Source organism: Hibiscus syriacus, unplaced genomic scaffold (assembly GCF_006381635.1).
Source record: "Hibiscus syriacus cultivar Baekdansim isolate YM2019G1 unplaced genomic scaffold, ASM638163v2 tig00110020_pilon, whole genome shotgun sequence".
In the NCBI taxonomy this organism is placed as follows: Eukaryota; Viridiplantae; Streptophyta; class Magnoliopsida; order Malvales; family Malvaceae; genus Hibiscus; species Hibiscus syriacus.
Window position 1 is genome coordinate 1,441,310 of NW_024062568.1, and position 17,548 is coordinate 1,458,857.

Below are 17,548 nucleotides of genomic sequence, written 5' to 3' on the forward strand. Positions count from 1 at the left end.
AACTATCGAGGCCACTCAATACGATAGGAGAAGGCGATTCTTCTGTTTGAGGCATGACAGGAGAAGGGGAAGACGAGACATTGATATATTTATTTTTTACCGACAAAAGGAAAATTAAAGACGTGTAATGCAGCGTGAGCACAGTACTGAATTACGGTTGTGGTCGAGGATACCTTATTATGATGAGCATGGTACCAGCTGTTTCGATAAGATGCTGATTTCCACTCCATTTCGTTGAGGGTTATAGGTGCAATATGTTCGATAGATAATCCCTTGAGGTCATGAATTCATGAAAAGGTTGAGTCTGTATTTTACTGCATTGTCACTTGCAAGAATTTTAACAGAAACATCAAATTGATTATTAATCTCAGCAATGAGAATGATCAGCACGACTAGCATTCTAAGAAGGATAGGATTAGACTCGTGTCCTTCGCCGATCATCTTCCACGTGCTCCGGTCATGCACAAAAGCATAATGAGAATAATAAAATACTACAATATATTTGTTTGGAGAGTTTACTAATGGAAACTAGGATAAATGGACATCATACAAAACTGATTTTAAGGGAATAGAAGGATGAGGATGAACATCTCCTATCCCCTTAATGATAATTTGAGAAACATCATCTAGATACCTCAATGGTAAAAAAATATATTGTTTCCCTAAGAAGACACAAGTTAGAGTAGCAATGTGTGTACATCATCAATCGATTAAAAAAAATTCTGAACATATACTACCTTTTAATCACCTCAGATTTTTCAGCTTGACCCAAGTAACTAGCCATATCATACTGACTTTGTTGTAAACGAACTATATCTTTTATAGCTTTATATATGCGTTGAATATCATTTGAGTGAAACCAAGTAATTTAGTCTCAAGATAATGCAACAATAAACTACATAATTGTTCATCAATTTTGGCCCATGCATCCTTGTCTTTTCCAGCAGTTTTACTGATGTCTCTTGATCTTTGTAAAGCCCTATCCCACAAACGAAATAGATAGCCATCAGTCATGCCAAATATATATCTTCTCACAATTTCCGATCCGCCAGTACAATCCTTTTCCCCCGATGAAACCCGTGCTGCAAGCATGCTTCTCCAAACTGGTGATGGGTTTCGGCACCTGCAAAACGGAGCCAACAACAAGCATAGTTGATCATGGCTATTAGAGTTATTGTGGGATTTCCTCTTATATATATAATGTAGCCCACAATACAAATGGGAGAAGCAACTTACAGGATAACCAGCAAAGAGCAATGTGATAGAAAACAGTAGAAAGAAACCATGAAAGAACTGAAGAACTACACTAGCAGCTTCTTTGAAATTTAATGGCTTCCATTCTCTTATCGAAGGAAATGACTGTTTTCGCCATGAATTCCAACTAGGTTTGAATACTTGAGGCCATTTAATCCGAAGCTTTACATGGTGCTGGTAATCCTAAATATTTTACTATTTCAAAAAGATGGTGGCTCAGTCATCTTCTTTGCACTCGGTTAAGATCAAGCCTCAGAGCAGCATAGAGAAATAAGAGGAAACACAACTTCAAACCGAGGCCAGCTATAGTGATGAAACAGTTACTTTCCGAGAAATTCTGTTGGCAGTCGGATCTCGGGTTGGGCAATAAGTTCAGAAAGGGTAAATCTTTCACTTAAAGACCAAATACCATTTTCACGGTCTCGCCTGAATAATTCAAATTTTAAGAGGCAAGGAAGAGGTTTATCCCTGATGTAAAAACTAACTTGGAGTTGATGTAGTTCACTCGAGCTTTCCATAATTTACATTCAATTTTACAACCTCTAGTGGGCAGATTCCGACATAAACAAAGAAACAGAGCCATCCAATGGATTAAAAGAAAGATATGTTTAATTCCCTATTCTTGCTCATCCATTGAACCGTACTCAACTCGAAAATTTGTCCTTCGAGTCCTTTGACTTGATATGCTTCTTTCACAAACCCAACGCCAGAAAGGAGAAATGCTGCAAGACATACAACTCTAATATTCACATCTGATTCAAAATAATGATACTTGAACTACTAAAATATTATTGTACTTACGCCAAGCATAGATCAAATTTCTTGACTACAATTATCAGAAACCGGAAAATCAGGATCAATGACAGCATGCAAAGTTGTTTGCTTCTTTTCGGTGAAAGGAAGAAGCTTCCCTGAGTACAAGCTCCTTACAATCCAGCTACTTGGCTGCAATAAATAAACACAAAACTGGAAATTAAAACATGGTTACGACACCAGCCTCCCTTGATAACAGACACTCATACACATAATTATAAATTTACAATGAAGGTGGAAGGGGCAGAAAAGCACTGACCATCATGGGTATCTTTCTCTCTAAAGCACACTGTCGTAGGTGGCGAGATGCCCTATTCTCGCCTTCAGAAACGATAACAGCCAAGGATATTTTCTCATCATCAAGATTTTGAATTAACCAAAGGAGAGTTCCAAACACGCGTCCACCTCCATGCTAGCCAACCAAAAAGAAAATAATAATAGTATTAGACTTTTAAGGAAAGTGTAAGAAAGAAAAGGGTATTAAAATTTACATGCTCAGAAGCTAAAAAAGAAAAAGGTGGAAAATATGTTGCAGTTGGAACAAGATTTTCAGCACCCGAAATACTACTACATGGTATTGACGTCAAGTATAAAGCAGCTTTTGCAACTCACGGAACTTTGAGTGGCTTCGGATTATAGAATGTAGATGAAATACTAGCAGTAGCATAATGATGCATGAACATAGATGGGAGTATGGCACACCAATACGGTCAAATATAATTGAAATCTTTAAAAGTGGCCTGTTTAAGAACAGCTCAAACCAGGATGAAACAATAACCTTTTGCACACATAAATTGGTTATATTAACCCAAATGTTTAAGAATCTATTAAGTTCCCAATAACAAAACTGCTGTGTTAACTGAACCCTCAAACAAGAACGCCTAAATGCCTTCCAGGTGTAAAAACTAAAAATAATTGTAAACTGCAAAGTATCATTCTTGAACATCATTTAATCATTAAAACCAATAATGCTTGTAAATACGAATCGATTCTTTGAAGATGAATTTGCACTCTGACACACAAAAAATGGTGTTTGTAAGAATTGTTTTACATTTCAGTTCTCCAGTAAATAATCAAGATTTTCATTCCAAATTTTACTCAAAAACCGAAATACAAGAACTACACTTTCGCGTTTGTCCAGTTTGCAAGTGAGGAAGGGAGGAGGAGGGCTATTCAGTGTGTTAACGGAACTTGGATCGATGGGAAAAAAGTTTCAGTCGGGTTAGAAAAATATCAGAACAACAGGAATAGAGAAGTTACTGAAGGCAGGTCTACGAGGGATGGGCCAATCCCAATAAGGGTGGAGAAAACAAATGGTGAGAAGCACGCTGGATCTTTGAGAAACCTGAGGGACAGTAGATCATACAAAGAGGTGGTGGAAACGACCAATAGAGAGGATTGCAGAAATGTCAATAAAGAGGATGGTCAAAGGATAAGGAAGGCTGCTAATGGGATAAGGAATGTCTGGGAGATGCATATCTCCTCGGAGGATTCGACTTGGGTGAAAAGGTCTTTAACAGGGGTAATCAAGCAATCCTTCGAGCAAGAATTTGTTCAAAAAGCTTTGGCAAGTGAAGGAATTCAGGTAAAAATAGCGAGATGGGGCTACGCATGGAATGCCTGTGTTGTAACCTTTAAATCGATTGAAGACTACTCTAATACATGGGCAAGAAAACAGGAGGAGATCAGTTTTTGGTTTGATTGGCTAGAGCCATTGCTAAACGAGGAGGGAGTTCCATTGGCGTTCTGTCTCGTGGAATTGATGGGATTACCGTTATTATGCTGGAATGTAGAGTTCTTGGAGAAACTTGTTCAGAAATGGGGGAAAGTTCATTGGCATCTTGGATTCTTCAAAGAATAGGTCAGATTTATCGTCAGCAAGAGTTTGATCAGGGTCGCCAGTCCGTTGATGTCCTGAAATGGTCACAATAGGGTCTTACGGCAGATCATACAAGGTCAAAGCCATACTGGGATCGGTATTTTTAAAACCGGAGGAGTTTTCCGGGGGGATTGATGGTGAAAATTCAAATTACGGGTACAGTGAAAATCATTTTCCCGAGGAAGAGTGCGGCCGCCGTCTGACTTTGGAACAAGTTGAAAATTTTAAGTCTTCTGAAGACTCTATGCTGAAGAAAGACAACTGGCATGATCAGGAGCAGAGGAGTAGGTTGCAAAAGGGGGATGGGGAGCAGCTTTTACCAAAAAAGTCAAATTTGAATATTTTAGACGGTGGGTTGTCAGATTTGCGGGAAAAAGGAAAATATCCTGCTGGGGAGCATGCTGGACTTGGTCTAAGGGAAGAATTGGGCCTAGACTCTCAAGCCCAAGATTGTAACAGTTTGATTTCTGAATCAAGCATGAAGATTATGTGTCCTTCAGGGCCTGCGTATAATCTGAAATGGATTGCCGAAGGGTCCAAAGGCAGATTTATTCCCCAATTAAACAGGGAATGGATCAAGTCCAATGAAGAATCGATAAAGGACGTAGTGGTCTTGGACAACGAGGTTACGAACGCAAAAGGAGTGGAGGAGGAAAAGGATGATGTTTCAATCAAAACTGTTGGAACTCAACCAATGGAATTACGTAAGGGGACGTTTTCTAATGGTCAGAGGAGCTGGAGTCCGTTGGTTCATTTGTCCAGAAGTTTGGCTTTGACGAGTGTTCCGGTGAGAAGATGGAATAGAGGAACTTGTAATAGAGTATATAGAAGATCAAAAGATAGAAAATTCTGGTATGATCCAAAGATAGAAGAAGAGCTGTTGCGACCAGCTGAGGTACTGCACCATAATAGAAAAGCTTCCAATTCTTTATTGACCACCCAACCGTTCCCAATTTTAGAGGAAGATGGAATAATTAGCGACGATGAGGAAGGAGGTCCCTCTAAAAGTGTAGTAGGAGACTTGGACCAGCATCCAGGGAGTAGAGTAGTGCCTCGATCAGATTGGCAGTCTCGAGCAGTTATAGGGAAAGAGAGTAGGCGACAGAGAAGGATTTTGACTAGGGAAGCTTTGGAGGTGGCTAGTTTACACACAGTTTCTTCTCCCTCCTTTTCGATGTTTTTGGAAGAAGCAGTGGCTACGTGGGAGGTTAGTAAGTTGCTGGGGATCTCATTTAAAGAAGGCAAGAAGGTGTTTTTAGATAAAATTATTGATCTTGAGGAAGGATTGGGGTTAGTAGGAATTGTTGAAATAAGGGGTTGTGCTATTGTGCTTTTTTTATTTGAATTTCTCGGGATATTTGTTATATTTATGAGGAACATTAATATTATTTCGTGGAACATAAGGGGGATGGGGAAGAAGGAAAAAACAAGAGCTGTAGCTAAATTAGTCAGGAAGAATAAGCCGAGCATTATACTTATTCAAGAAACAAAGCTAGAAAACTGTTCTATGGCACTAAGGAGAAGGATAGGGGGTTGTCTTCTCGAGGGATGTATCTTTTCACCAGCAGTTGGGTCTGCATGGGGTTTGCTGGTAATGTGGAATGATAATGAATTTAAAGTGTCCAGTAGTTACTTAAGTAGCAGGATCTTTGCAATATTTGGGAAGTTTAAGAATGTTGTTGAGGAGTGTGTGATTATGAATATTTATGGTCCCTCCACTGAATCTGAAAAGGATGAATTCTACAGGGAATTACTGGAGTTTGTTTCAGCCCAATCGAATCTAGTTTGTATTGGGGGGGACTTTAATACGTATCTTGATCCGGCTGAGAAGATAGGAAGGTCTCAAAATTGGCATTCTGTTGATATATTTAGGAATTTTCTGCAGCAAACTAATTTAATTGATCTTCAGTTGGTGGGAGGAACTTTTACTTGGTGTAACAACAGGGAAGAATCAACCTGGGTTGGGCTTGACAGGTTCTTAATTTCTGGTAATTTTTTGACCTGCTTTCCGAACGTAGTTCAAAGGCTACTGCCTAGGTCCATATCAGATCATAATCCGGTGTCATTGGAGGATTCGTATGTAGACTGGGGTCCTAAACCATTCAGATTTTACAATTATTTATTAGAGGAAGAAGGCTTCGAGGAATTGGTTAAATCTTCAATGGTTGATTTGATGGAAAGGAATAATAGAAGGGGTATCTTCAGTATTTTACAGGGAACTAAAAAGTCAATCAGAAACTGGTCAAGCAGGAAATTTAATGTGATTTCAGACTCTATCGAAACTTTAGAAGGGCGAATTAATGAGTTAGAATTGAAGGCACAAGGTAGTAATCTTTCTCCGCAAGAGTGGGAACAGGTGAAGCAGTATAGATCGAATCTCTGGAGGTTGTACAGGATTGAAGAAAGTGTTTGGTTTCAAAGAGCAAGAACGAGATGGATCAAAGGAGGGGACAGAAATACTAGATTTTTCCACTTGTGTGCACTAAACAGAAACAGGAGAAATGCAATTACTAGTCTGAAGATTAATGGGATTGTAGTTTCAGACCCGTCTCTGATCAAGACCCACATTTCTGATTTTTTCAAGACAGCTTTTAATTCCATTTCTACAATGGAAGTGGAGAACTTATTTCTGGATTTTTCTAAACTGTCAAGGGAACAATCTACAAAAATAGAGAAGTTTTCAGAACAGGAAGTTTGGCAAGCTATAGCATCCTCGGACAGTTCTAAATCTCCTGGTCCGGATGGCTTTACAATGGGTTTCTTCAAGAAATGCTGGCCAGATTTAAAGGAGCAAGTACTGGAATTTTTTAACGATTTTATTTCGGAAGGATGTGGGAGCATGGAGTAAATCACGCCTTTATTACCTAATTCCGAAAATTTTAAATCCGGAAAGTGTTGAAGACTATCGACCAATTAGCCTTGTAGGAAGTTTGTATAAGATCCTATCAAAAGTTCTATCCAAGAGACTTAGCAGCTGTGTTGGTGACATTATTAGCCCTTTCCAGTTTGCGTTTATTCCAGGGAGACAACTGTTGGATTGTGCATTTGTTGCAAATGAAGGGATCGATTATTGGAGAAAACAAGGTCTACAAGGGGTTGTTTTCAAAGTTGACTTTCGCAGAGCATATGATTCTGTTGAATGGCCGATTTTGAACAGAGCAATGAAGGAGATGGGCTTTGGTATTAGATGGTGTTCGTGGATCTCACAGTGTCTCTCTTCTGCTTCGGTTTCGGTTCTGGTGAACGGTTCCCCTTCGGAAGAGTTTACTATGGCTAAAGGACTAAGACAAGGTTGTAGTCTCTCTCCGCTCCTATTTAATATTGTAGGTGAGTTGCTGCATTTGATGCTAGACAAAGCAGTTGACAAAGGACTTTTCCAAGGTTTTGTGATTGGGAATTCTGAGGATTCACTTCGGTTATCTCATCTTCAATTTGCCGACGATCTCATCATTTTTTGCCAAGCTTCACTTACTCAGATTAAAAATGTCAAAAGGGTGTTGAGGATTTTCAGTATAATGGCGGGGTTGCATCTAAACTTAAAGAAGAGTAAACTGTATGGTGTAAACGTTGATGAGGATATTTTATCAGACTGGGCATTGGAAGTGGGCTGTTCTGTTGATCGTTTTCCCGCAGATTATTTGGGTCTTCCAATCGGTGCTAAGAAGAATTCTGAAGCTTTATGGGATCCTGTCCTTAAAAATTTCAATTCAAAACTAGCTGGGTGGAAAGCTTCTTCTCTGTCCTTGGCTGGCAGGACAGTTCTATTAAAGTCAGTGTTGACTTCCCTACCAATATTTTTCCTATCTTTCTTTAAAATGCCTTGCAAAGTTGGGAATAAATTAAACTCCTTAATGGCCAGATTTTTATGAGGTGACAGTGCGGAAAAAAGGAAGATCCACTGGGTTAGTTGGGATACAGTTTGCAAACCAATGAACAGTGGTGGCCTTGGGGTTCTTGACTTGAATCTTTCTAATCGGGCATTATTGGGGAAATGGGTGTGGAAGTTCGCAAACGAAAAGGATTCCATATGGAAAAAAGTGTTATGTAGTAAGCATAATATTAGTAGTAATACTATGTCTATTAGTAAGGTCATTTCTCCAAAATCTTCTTGGAATTTGAGAAGTATTGCTAATAATTTTTTGAAGAATGATCCGGCGGGTGAGTGTCTTAGATCATTTTCGAAGTTGCAAGTAGGCAATGGTAAGTCCATATTTTTTTGGATTGATCCATGGGTGGATGGGGTTCCTTTAAAAATTCTTTTCCCTAGAATTTTTGCACTCTCAACTAACAAATGGGGTAGGGTTGCTGATTTTGGAAGCTTTGAGTTGAATGGTTGGCAGTGGAACATTATTACTAGGAGGAATTTGTCTGATTGGAATTGGAACAATGGTTGGATCTGATGATGAAATTAAAGGAAATAAAAACTTACTGATTCGGTTGAAGATTTTCTCTCTTGGTCAGCAAGTGGTGATGGGTTATTCTCAGTGAAATCGTGCAGGAAAGCTCTTGGTAAGGAAGTTGGGGGTATTGATTTGTGGTCAAAAGGGGTGTGGTTGGGTTTGTCTCCGCCTCGTGTAGAAGCTTTCCTATGGCAGTTAGCTCATCAGAAGGTTGCAGTTAAAATGGAGTTAGTTAAAAGAGGAATGTCATTAGAAGAAGATATACTCTGTCCTTTTTGCAAGGAACATGAGGAATCTGTGCAACACTTATTCATTTCGTGTTCTGTAGTTTGGGAACTATGGAATAAACTGGCAAGGTTCTGGGACTTGTCCATTGTGCTACCACAGGACCCTCCTTCCTTACTTAATTCGTGGGGGAGTTTGAGGTTGAATTCATTGATTTGGAAGTTTATCCCGGGAGTCGTTTTTTGGTCTATTTGGAAAGCAAGGAATGCGATTGTGTTTGAAGGTTTAAACCTTGATAGGCTGTCTCTCTTTTTCCTTGTGAGATTTAGGTTATCTAAATGGTTCCTAGCCAAGTATCCTAAATTCCCTATTCAGGAAGATCTGCTAATTGGGGATCCATCACTTGCTGATGGTATTTCTGTTCCTAAACCTAAAGATCATTCTGTTATTGGCTGGCTTCCTCCACCTGTTGATTTCTTAAAGATGAATGTTGATGGAGCTGTTAGGTTAAATGACTCGATTGGAGGTATTGGAGGCATTTTAAGGGACTGAAATTGCTGCACTCTTTTGACTTTTTCAGAGAATATTGGTCAAGGTCCCCCACCAGTTGCAGAGTTAAAGGCTATTAAAAGAGGTATCGAAATTTTTCTAGCTTCAAGATGGTCTGCTGCCAGTAGATTGGTTGTTGAGAGTGATTGTAAGTCAGCAGTGGAGTGGATTCACACCCCGTCTTTGGCACCAGTTTTCATGTTGCCTCTTGTTAGAGAAATTCTGGTGTTCCTTTCTGAAAAGGTGGTTTTAATTAGGTTAATTCCAAGGTCTTGTAATGGGGAGGCAGATAGTTTAGCAAAGCAGGGGATCGGTTGATTGTATGTTTTAGTTATAGTTCATTTTTCTATGGCTGTAGGTTCTTGAAGTAGCAGAAGTTGTTAAGTCTAATGTAAAATCATCTGCTGTATTGTTAAGTCTTATGTATTCTGGTTTGGTAATAAAATGAGGCACTCTTTTCCTCCCTCCACTACTTGATCCTTTCTATTAGGAAAGGGTCAACTATGAGGGAGGTTTTAACGAGGCTTCCTATTCCTATCAAAAAAAAAATAGAAGCAAGAAGGTGTTAGCACTAACTATTCCGTTAAAACCTGAAACTGAAAATAGCATTTACCTGGATTACTTTTGCAAATTTGGTGCAGAAATGAGGCTTCCCATGAAGCATAACTCCTACTCCATTAAAAATATAGGCACTGTTATCGTGACGCACAGGTTTCCCAATTCTGGTAAGCGTAGTTTCTGGTTGATTGGGCAGAACCATGTATCTGCAGGAAAATAAATAAAAATTGAAGTTTCAATCAGAAACAGTATAGAGGAATGAACATGACAATAAAAGCCTGACAAATTAATAGATGACAGACATTTCTAGAAAAAAGGCATGATTATTGATTAGAGACTACAATTTGGCACATTTGAAGTTTTGCTTTGAAACAATTGTGGAATCCAGCTTCTTATCATGGATTACTGCAAATTATATTTGTGTATCCACGATAGCAATCTTATCATGAACACCAAGACAAATATCCTTTTTCTTAAAGCGTTTTCTCCAAAAAACAGCCGAAGTTTAATTCAATAAATTAACGAAGCATTCACTAGAAGGGAAAGTATAAAGAAATTATTATCTAGTTATCCCCAATTTTTTCCTAGTAAACGGCCAAGGAACAAAGAAAGTAGACAAAAGCAAATTTAGGGAAATAGTTAATTTAGGTCAAATTATGGTTATAGTCCCTATACTATGCTGAAATTTAAGATTTAATCCCTCTAATTTAGTTTTGCATAATTTGATCCCTCTACTTATATAATGTTATTACTTGGTCCAAATTAATAAAACTATTACTTGTTGCTGAAAATCCCGACAATTATGTTCAACCTATGATAAATTTACATGTCAGTCCAATGCTTAAAGCTATTTTAGAAAGAAAAGAAGGAATCCACATCATCAATTTAATGATAGCAACTAACGGTGTTATCAATTTGGACCTGATCATAACTTTATAAAAGTAGAGGGACCAAATTATGTCAAAAGTTAAAGGATTATATCCCAAATTCCAGTATAGTAGAGATTAAAAGCATAATTAAACCTGAATTATAAAGTTCCAGATGAAGCTAAAATCTCAAAAAGGCAATTGCAGTAACAAAATTCATTTATTTAACAAAAACCAAGCCTAAGATTAACAAGTAGCAAGTAAAACTACGACAATAAAGAACTTACTTTGCAGGTGATAATGCAGAACCGGCTGTAATTGAATCAGTAAGCCATTTATCTTTTAGAATTAATGACTTCACAGCACATGCATACAAGAATTTGGTAGTTTGTAGCTGCGACCAAAACAAAAGGATTTCTGTCATTTAAAATGCCAACTCATAACAAGATCATGCTGATCAAGCTTACAATAGACTAATGGTTCTAATCGACTTGACATCAAATTATACCTTATAAGTTCATAAGACTACCTCACTCAGTGGCTATCAGAAACAGATCAATATATATATTAACAACATAAAAAAGTAACGAAAGTGTCATATAATAGATATTTATCGTCTTCAAAAACCACTATATTAGCAAGATTCTTCAAACCATTTTAAATAAATATTTGATCTTTTGGAGATTGGCACCATAGGTCTTAGCATTGGTGAAGGGAATTATGAAAGAAACTAGGTTGTTAAACTACCCAATGCTATTTAAAAGGTGGAAATATGGTAAAATGCCGGGTTATCTTTTGGAATCCTTACAGCACTGATATAGCATGGGACAAGAACTGAACATTGTTATGGCTCTTGGATGACTCAAAAAGTTTCCATCACAGTTCTTATATAGTGGAATTTCGCAGCTACTGCATCATCCCAAATTGCAATATCTGAACTTTCTGTTACAATTACTACTGTGCTGTAAATGAATCAAAATCGGACCAGTTTACATGTTATTTGCATCTATAAGTTTATACTTGGCTACACCTAATCCCTACATGCTTTAGTTTATACTTGGCTACTCCTAATTCCTACATGCTTTAGTATCCAATTTGGGTTTGACACTTGTGTTATTTTGATTTGGATTCAATCAATTAATTTAGAAATCAAATCAGATTAAATTTAAACAAATTACTTGGCCAAATCAAATCCTTTTAGAAATTTAATGTTGTAGATCATTCAAGTTTGATTATCTTGGGTTTGGGTTATTCAAATTTGGCCCAAGTTGGTTCAGGTTGGACTTAGGTAGGTTCAAAATTTCAAATTGCTGACTTTCTGGGATCATCGAGTTCTAGTTCAAGTGGGTTGGGCAGGTTTTTCGGTTTTGTATCAGAATTGGCAGCTCTATTTTTACTCTACTAGATATAATACAAAACTACGAGATATAAATGTGTCACAAACAATCCAAATCATAGTAGATCCCTTATCGGTTCTCAGAAATCATACCAACTCGATGCCAGTTGGTAAACAGACAGTAATATCTTAAGAGATCAGGAACGGAAATAAATTTTTAACAACCAACCTTCTTTTGGCATAGAATGATAGGAAGCTGTTGGAACTTCTGCCTTGAACATCTTTTTCCCCTGTTTGAAGGAGATGGAATATCAACCAGAACAGTACCGCCATATTTCCATATCAATCCTTCAATTTCTTTTTCCTTCCCTCTAGAAAATCCTGTAAGCAGAAATTTTATATCCCGAAATAACAAACTCTTCTGATTCCTCAAGTGTATTGTTGAGCTCTTTTGACCATCTCGAATTTGAGCATCTGATTTAAACCTTTTGCTAGGTCTTGATGCAGAGGCTACAAATAAAATAAAACAAAAACAAGAAATTCACAAAAGAGCAGAGAAATGCTATGCTTATTATAAATATAGTATTACGTTTGTGGTACAAAGATTGTCTCTTGGTGAGCTCTTTGTTTTGCTGAAATTCGACTTCAATTTCTGAGAAATGAACCCTTTTTCTTGATGGAACTTTCATACCATTGTGGCACTCAGCTTGCATCCCTTGACGATTTCTGTCTGAGTTATGAAAGACTGAGACTTCTGCATTAGCCTGTTCAGCATCTGCCTTTGAATCACAATCCAAAAGCTTGGCTGCCTGTAGTTGCTGGCTCATCCTTTGTGGTAGAACAAGAAGCAAGCTCTTTCCCATGGATGGCTGGTCCCGCAACTCAGCGTTATCCTTAGCATATTCATAGTTCTTATCATCCATTCCTTCCCCATCTGGATTATTCACTGCAACAGTTTCTTCAGCATCTTGACCACTTGTACACTCAGGTATGGAGCATAGAGCCAAGGACATCTCAGAATTTCTTTTATCACAAAATCTAATTCCACTGTTTCTGTCTCTCGAGTGTAAAGAGGTTAATTGATTAACACAAAGCCTTTGACTTCCCAAAATAGAATCATTTTCATGTGAAACCTTACTATATGTTTTAAGTGAGGTCACCTGCCTCAGAACTTTTGCTGCAGAATATGCACCATCAGATTCAGAAAGAGCTTGCCTGGTCTCAAAGATAGATTCAACATGCATATTCTCATTCCGAAGTCCTACTGAGTCTGGGCAATTTCCCGCACTACCTTCTCCAGAATTTTTATTCTGACCTAAAGTAGTGCAAGCATTTTCTGAAGAAATGCTGCAAGGAACGATGGAACAAAGAGGATCCACCAAGGACAGATAAGAGCATCTCACATCTTGAGAAACCATAATGCCCTCATCAACTTGGTGAGGTAAACCCTCAAAGTGTACACTTTGGTCTGAAGCTATGTTAGGTCTCTCGTTTTCAGACTTCCTGACCAATGAGTTTTCATCAGGTGCAACATCTGCAGATTCAGAGAAGAAACTAGTCTCAGCAGCAAAACACTTTGTGATATATTTGATTTTTGGTTTTTGCTGTTCAGTATCAGCTTCCTGCTTAAGATAGAAACAAAGAGAAAAAAAAGGACACCAAAATTAGGAGATTTTAAATATTAAAAGAGAGACATCGAATGACTAATGAATATACATGTATTTTCCATAAATATTAAGAAACAACCTAACCAAAGGAAAATAATTTTAGACAACAGATTCATAAATAAACGAGAAAGTATAACAAACATGCTACCAATTTAAACAGCAAATACAGTGATAAACCCAAAAAAAAAACTAAACCAAGCAAAACTTCCAAAAGTATTAGCTGTGGAAAGTGCAGAAAACAGCATATGAGATGCTTATAAAGCAAGTAAAAGATGAGCAGAGCAAGCATTAGCGATATAATGGTAGGCAAATTAACGGAAATTGAATATCTAGTATAACCATAACTAGACTGAGTCAAAGTTTGATTAAAGCTAGACATGGTAATTTTATGATATTATCTATTTGCCCCTCCTCCTAACACAATGTCTTAAATTCAATTAAAGCTTCTTGTTCTTAAATTCTAATTCAGTATCACTTTCATCCTCGTAGCCCCCCCCCCAACACACACACAAAAGAAATAAAAACAATTCTTGCTCTCTAGACAGCCTAGAATTCAGAATATACCGGAAAATACTACCCCAAAGCATGAATATCCATTTTCATAAATTACTAAGAAAATTACAGTGGCGACAGTTACAGTTGTTTTCCTCCTGTTCATTGAAACTGTAAACTTTGGCATTTATAAGACAACAAATACATACTACAAATCAAACTAAATAACAAAAGGACCTGAGTGATTCAAAGATCAATAGAACAAAATGAAGCATATACCTAATACCTCCCCTGTCCAGCCACCAAACCAACGACTCATTTATAAGACAACAAATACATACTACAAATCAAACTAAATAACAAAAGGGCCTGAGTGATTCAAAGATCAATAGAACAAAATGAAGCATATACCTCCCCTGTCCAGCCACCAAACCAACGACTTCTGAATTCATTAGTGACAAATGGACTTGCTATACTTCCCCCTGCAGCAGATAAATGGAGGGAAATATAGGACCTTTAAACATAATGATTATATGTTTAGAAGAAAAGAGGCTAAACTAGGGAAAATAGATATTCTCACCAACATTCTTCAGATTACATAAATCAAGACAATTTAAATCAGCCTGAGATGGAAGAGAAGCATCCTCCGTTGAGAAGCCAACTCTCTGAAAAGGTACTAGAATTAGTCATCCAGAAGAAAAATGATAGAAATTCACAACAGTTCTTACAAATTCTAAAGTCCCATCTTAACTAAATTTAACCAATAGTTTGGGGAAAGAAAATAGTTTTACATATCTCCTTTTCTTCTTTATTGAGTTTAGCATGGAGAAGTCAATAGAAGATAGGATTTCAAGTCTTTTACCTCTGCTGTTGCTGAAACATGTGAACTATCCTGGACCATCTCAAGCATAATAGGATCAGAGCTCTTTAAGCTAGAAGTTGGATCATCAGAAGGTTTATTCTGAGGAGAAAATTTTTCAGCATTTTCAGTTCTGTTCCCACTCCCAAAACAATCTTCAGATATAGGAGTGTCTTTGACTAAAGATACATCTGAACCACAAGCATGCTGATTACTAAAGCAACTAAAAGATAATCCAACATTTTCGAATGCATCAGCCATGGTTAAATCATCCAAGTCTGAAAGAAAGTCCATCTCATCACTTGTCTCAGTTGGGCAATCAAATGCACCTTCTGAGCTCTCCAAGCGTGCTTGCTTAACCTGCAGGGCGGCTTCAAGTACCGCTGCTGTGGAAAAAGCTTCTGAAGCTGATTCACTCCTCACTAATTCATGTATTACTAAAGCTTCAGATGCGGCAATTGAGAGTTCGACTACATCTTTAATATCGGTGCTTTTGCGGTTTCTGACAGTTACTTTTTCTACAGAATGCTCACTACAACCATTGGTGTGATTTGATGATTGTCCACCAACATCCTCCACATCTCTTGAGATGGAAATCATAGGCAAGGCATTTACCCCATAAGCACTAACTTTGGTCTGCTGTATCAGGTCAGTCTTTTCTCCAACATTTCTTGAGATGGAAATCATAGGCAAGACATTTACCCCATAAGCACTATCTTTGGTTTGTATCATGTCATTCTTTTCTTCAACAATCCCCACATCCCTTGAGATGGAAATCATAGGAAATGCATTTACCCCACGAGCAGTATCTTCATTTTGTACCAGGTCAATCTTTTCTCCAGCTGATATATCAATTTGTGGTAATTGCAAAACATTTTTAGATCCATGCTGAGCACAAGACGTACCTAATAGTTGACTTAGGTAGTACTGTGAGTCGCCATCTGATGACAGATTTAGACGGAAATGAAGCACCTACAGCTCAATACATATACAGATTAGGCCAAAAAAATCCATTCAAAGAACTTAAGTTTGTAACTAACATACTTTATTATCGAGTGCAAAAATGTTTCGCATGTAAAATCTTATTGAATAAAAATCCCTTCCGTAAGCCAAACCAACAGAAATAAGTTTTTTCAATAAAGTCCCTCTTGAAATCCAAACCCTGATTTTTTTTACTAATACTATAAAACATTTTGGGGAAACAAACACAACAATAACAACTTACATCCTTGGAAGAAGGGAAAGAACTAATTGGTGAGTTCTCTTCTCCAGATAAGATTAAATGAAAACTATTACATCGAATTTCTTCCTTGGACAGCAGCAACTCTGCATCTTCTCCTTGTATACATGAAAAATCCTAATTTAAAAAAAAAAGTATTGTTATTGTTACTGTTATTGCTATTCTTATTATTTCGCCAAATTTTATGAACAAGAATTTCAACTTTCAATCAAACCAAATAAAATTATCTTCTTGAAGATAGAAAATAAAAAACTTAAAGTTTAGATGAAATCTCCTCATTTTGAATAGTAATAATGATGATTATTTCATATATTATGCACAAGAATTTCAAATTTCAGTGAAACAAATTAAATTATCTTATTGCGTATATAAAAGAAAGGCTAAAAGAACAATAACAAATCAAATTGTAAAAAATATCTCAAATTAGCCAAAAAAAACCTTAAATTGTTGGTGAGAAGGGCTCTGCACTGAGGTGTCTGTGATTCGTTGAAGACAAGCCGGAAGCCAAGGCAATTCCTATCATTACAACAAAATTATTTGATTTCAATCTTTTGCACTCCGAATTTGAAAAGTATAAATAACAAACGGGAAATGTTATCTTCGTTTGCCAAGGGAAAACATGAACATAAATTTTCACCTCGGAGAATTGGGGAGGACGAAACCCTAAGCTTCCCATTTGGACCTGCAAAGAAAAAACAGAGATGGAGGGGAATTTCTTATCATAAGTTTATTTTACGAGCCTTTTGCGCGCCGAAACGAAATCAGATTAAATATTTATGGATTTTATATATTTTATTTGGCTTAAGGTATGAATAGGTCATTAAAGTATATTGTTTTCCACATATTGACTTTTAAAGATTATTTTATTCATAGTAGTCCTTAATATTATTCTGATTCAATTCATTTTTTAATAGAATTAAAGAAATCAATTGAACATAACGAATAGTGGTCTTAATAGTAAAAGATGGTATGTTTTTCTTAAGTAATTTGCGTTCAAATAAAATTTTCTGTAAATTGTACACGATTATTCAAGATAAAACTAAACATAATATATCGAAATGCTACAAATTTTCGATTTGTCACTTGTTGGAGAGGTTGGGATATTAATTTAACATCGAGAAAGAAAAGGGAGGTAATGTAGTTTATAAGCGATGGCATTACACATCCATCTAAACATACTTTTTTTTTTTGAAAGATAATAATGACTTTAAAGACCTTTCACGATTCGATTTCAAGTTAAACACTCAAGTGGGTGGGATAAGCAAAGTGAACAACCATGACGGTTTTTCGTGATAAAGAATATTTCTTTTGAATAGGGAAAAATATCATGACTTCAAAAGGTGGGGATATTAATCTCACATTGGAAAAAATATATAAGTTTTAAAATTCATGAACGATAACATTGCATAT

The 17,548-nt window shown here is 37.0% G+C and overlaps 1 protein-coding gene across 3 annotated transcripts; it reads right to left on the minus strand.

The window, feature by feature from the left end:
- Positions 1 to 925: 925 nt before the first annotated feature.
- On the minus strand, positions 926 to 16,898 carry LOC120213171. 3 transcript variants are annotated; one of them, XR_005524774.1, is made up of 14 exons: positions 16,776 to 16,898; positions 16,577 to 16,654; positions 16,124 to 16,255; positions 14,902 to 15,870; positions 14,620 to 14,704; positions 14,451 to 14,521; positions 12,572 to 13,502; positions 12,110 to 12,390; positions 10,832 to 10,938; positions 9,734 to 9,884; positions 2,327 to 2,479; positions 2,056 to 2,199; positions 1,237 to 1,976; positions 926 to 1,123 (listed from the first exon to the last, which is right to left on the minus strand). XR_005524774.1 is itself a non-coding variant. In XM_039211312.1 (13 exons), the coding sequence occupies exons 1-12, from the start codon at positions 16,812 to 16,814 to the stop codon at positions 2,068 to 2,070; spliced, it is 3,231 nt and encodes a 1,076-aa protein (XP_039067243.1). In that variant the 5' UTR covers positions 16,815 to 16,898; the 3' UTR covers positions 926 to 1,976; positions 2,056 to 2,067. The 3 variants fall into 3 exon arrangements, 1 of the variants encoding a protein (XP_039067243.1); XR_005524773.1 differs by having other exon boundaries at positions 12,470 to 13,502; XM_039211312.1 differs by having other exon boundaries at positions 926 to 1,976; positions 12,470 to 13,502.
- Positions 16,899 to 17,548: the final 650 nt, after the last annotated feature.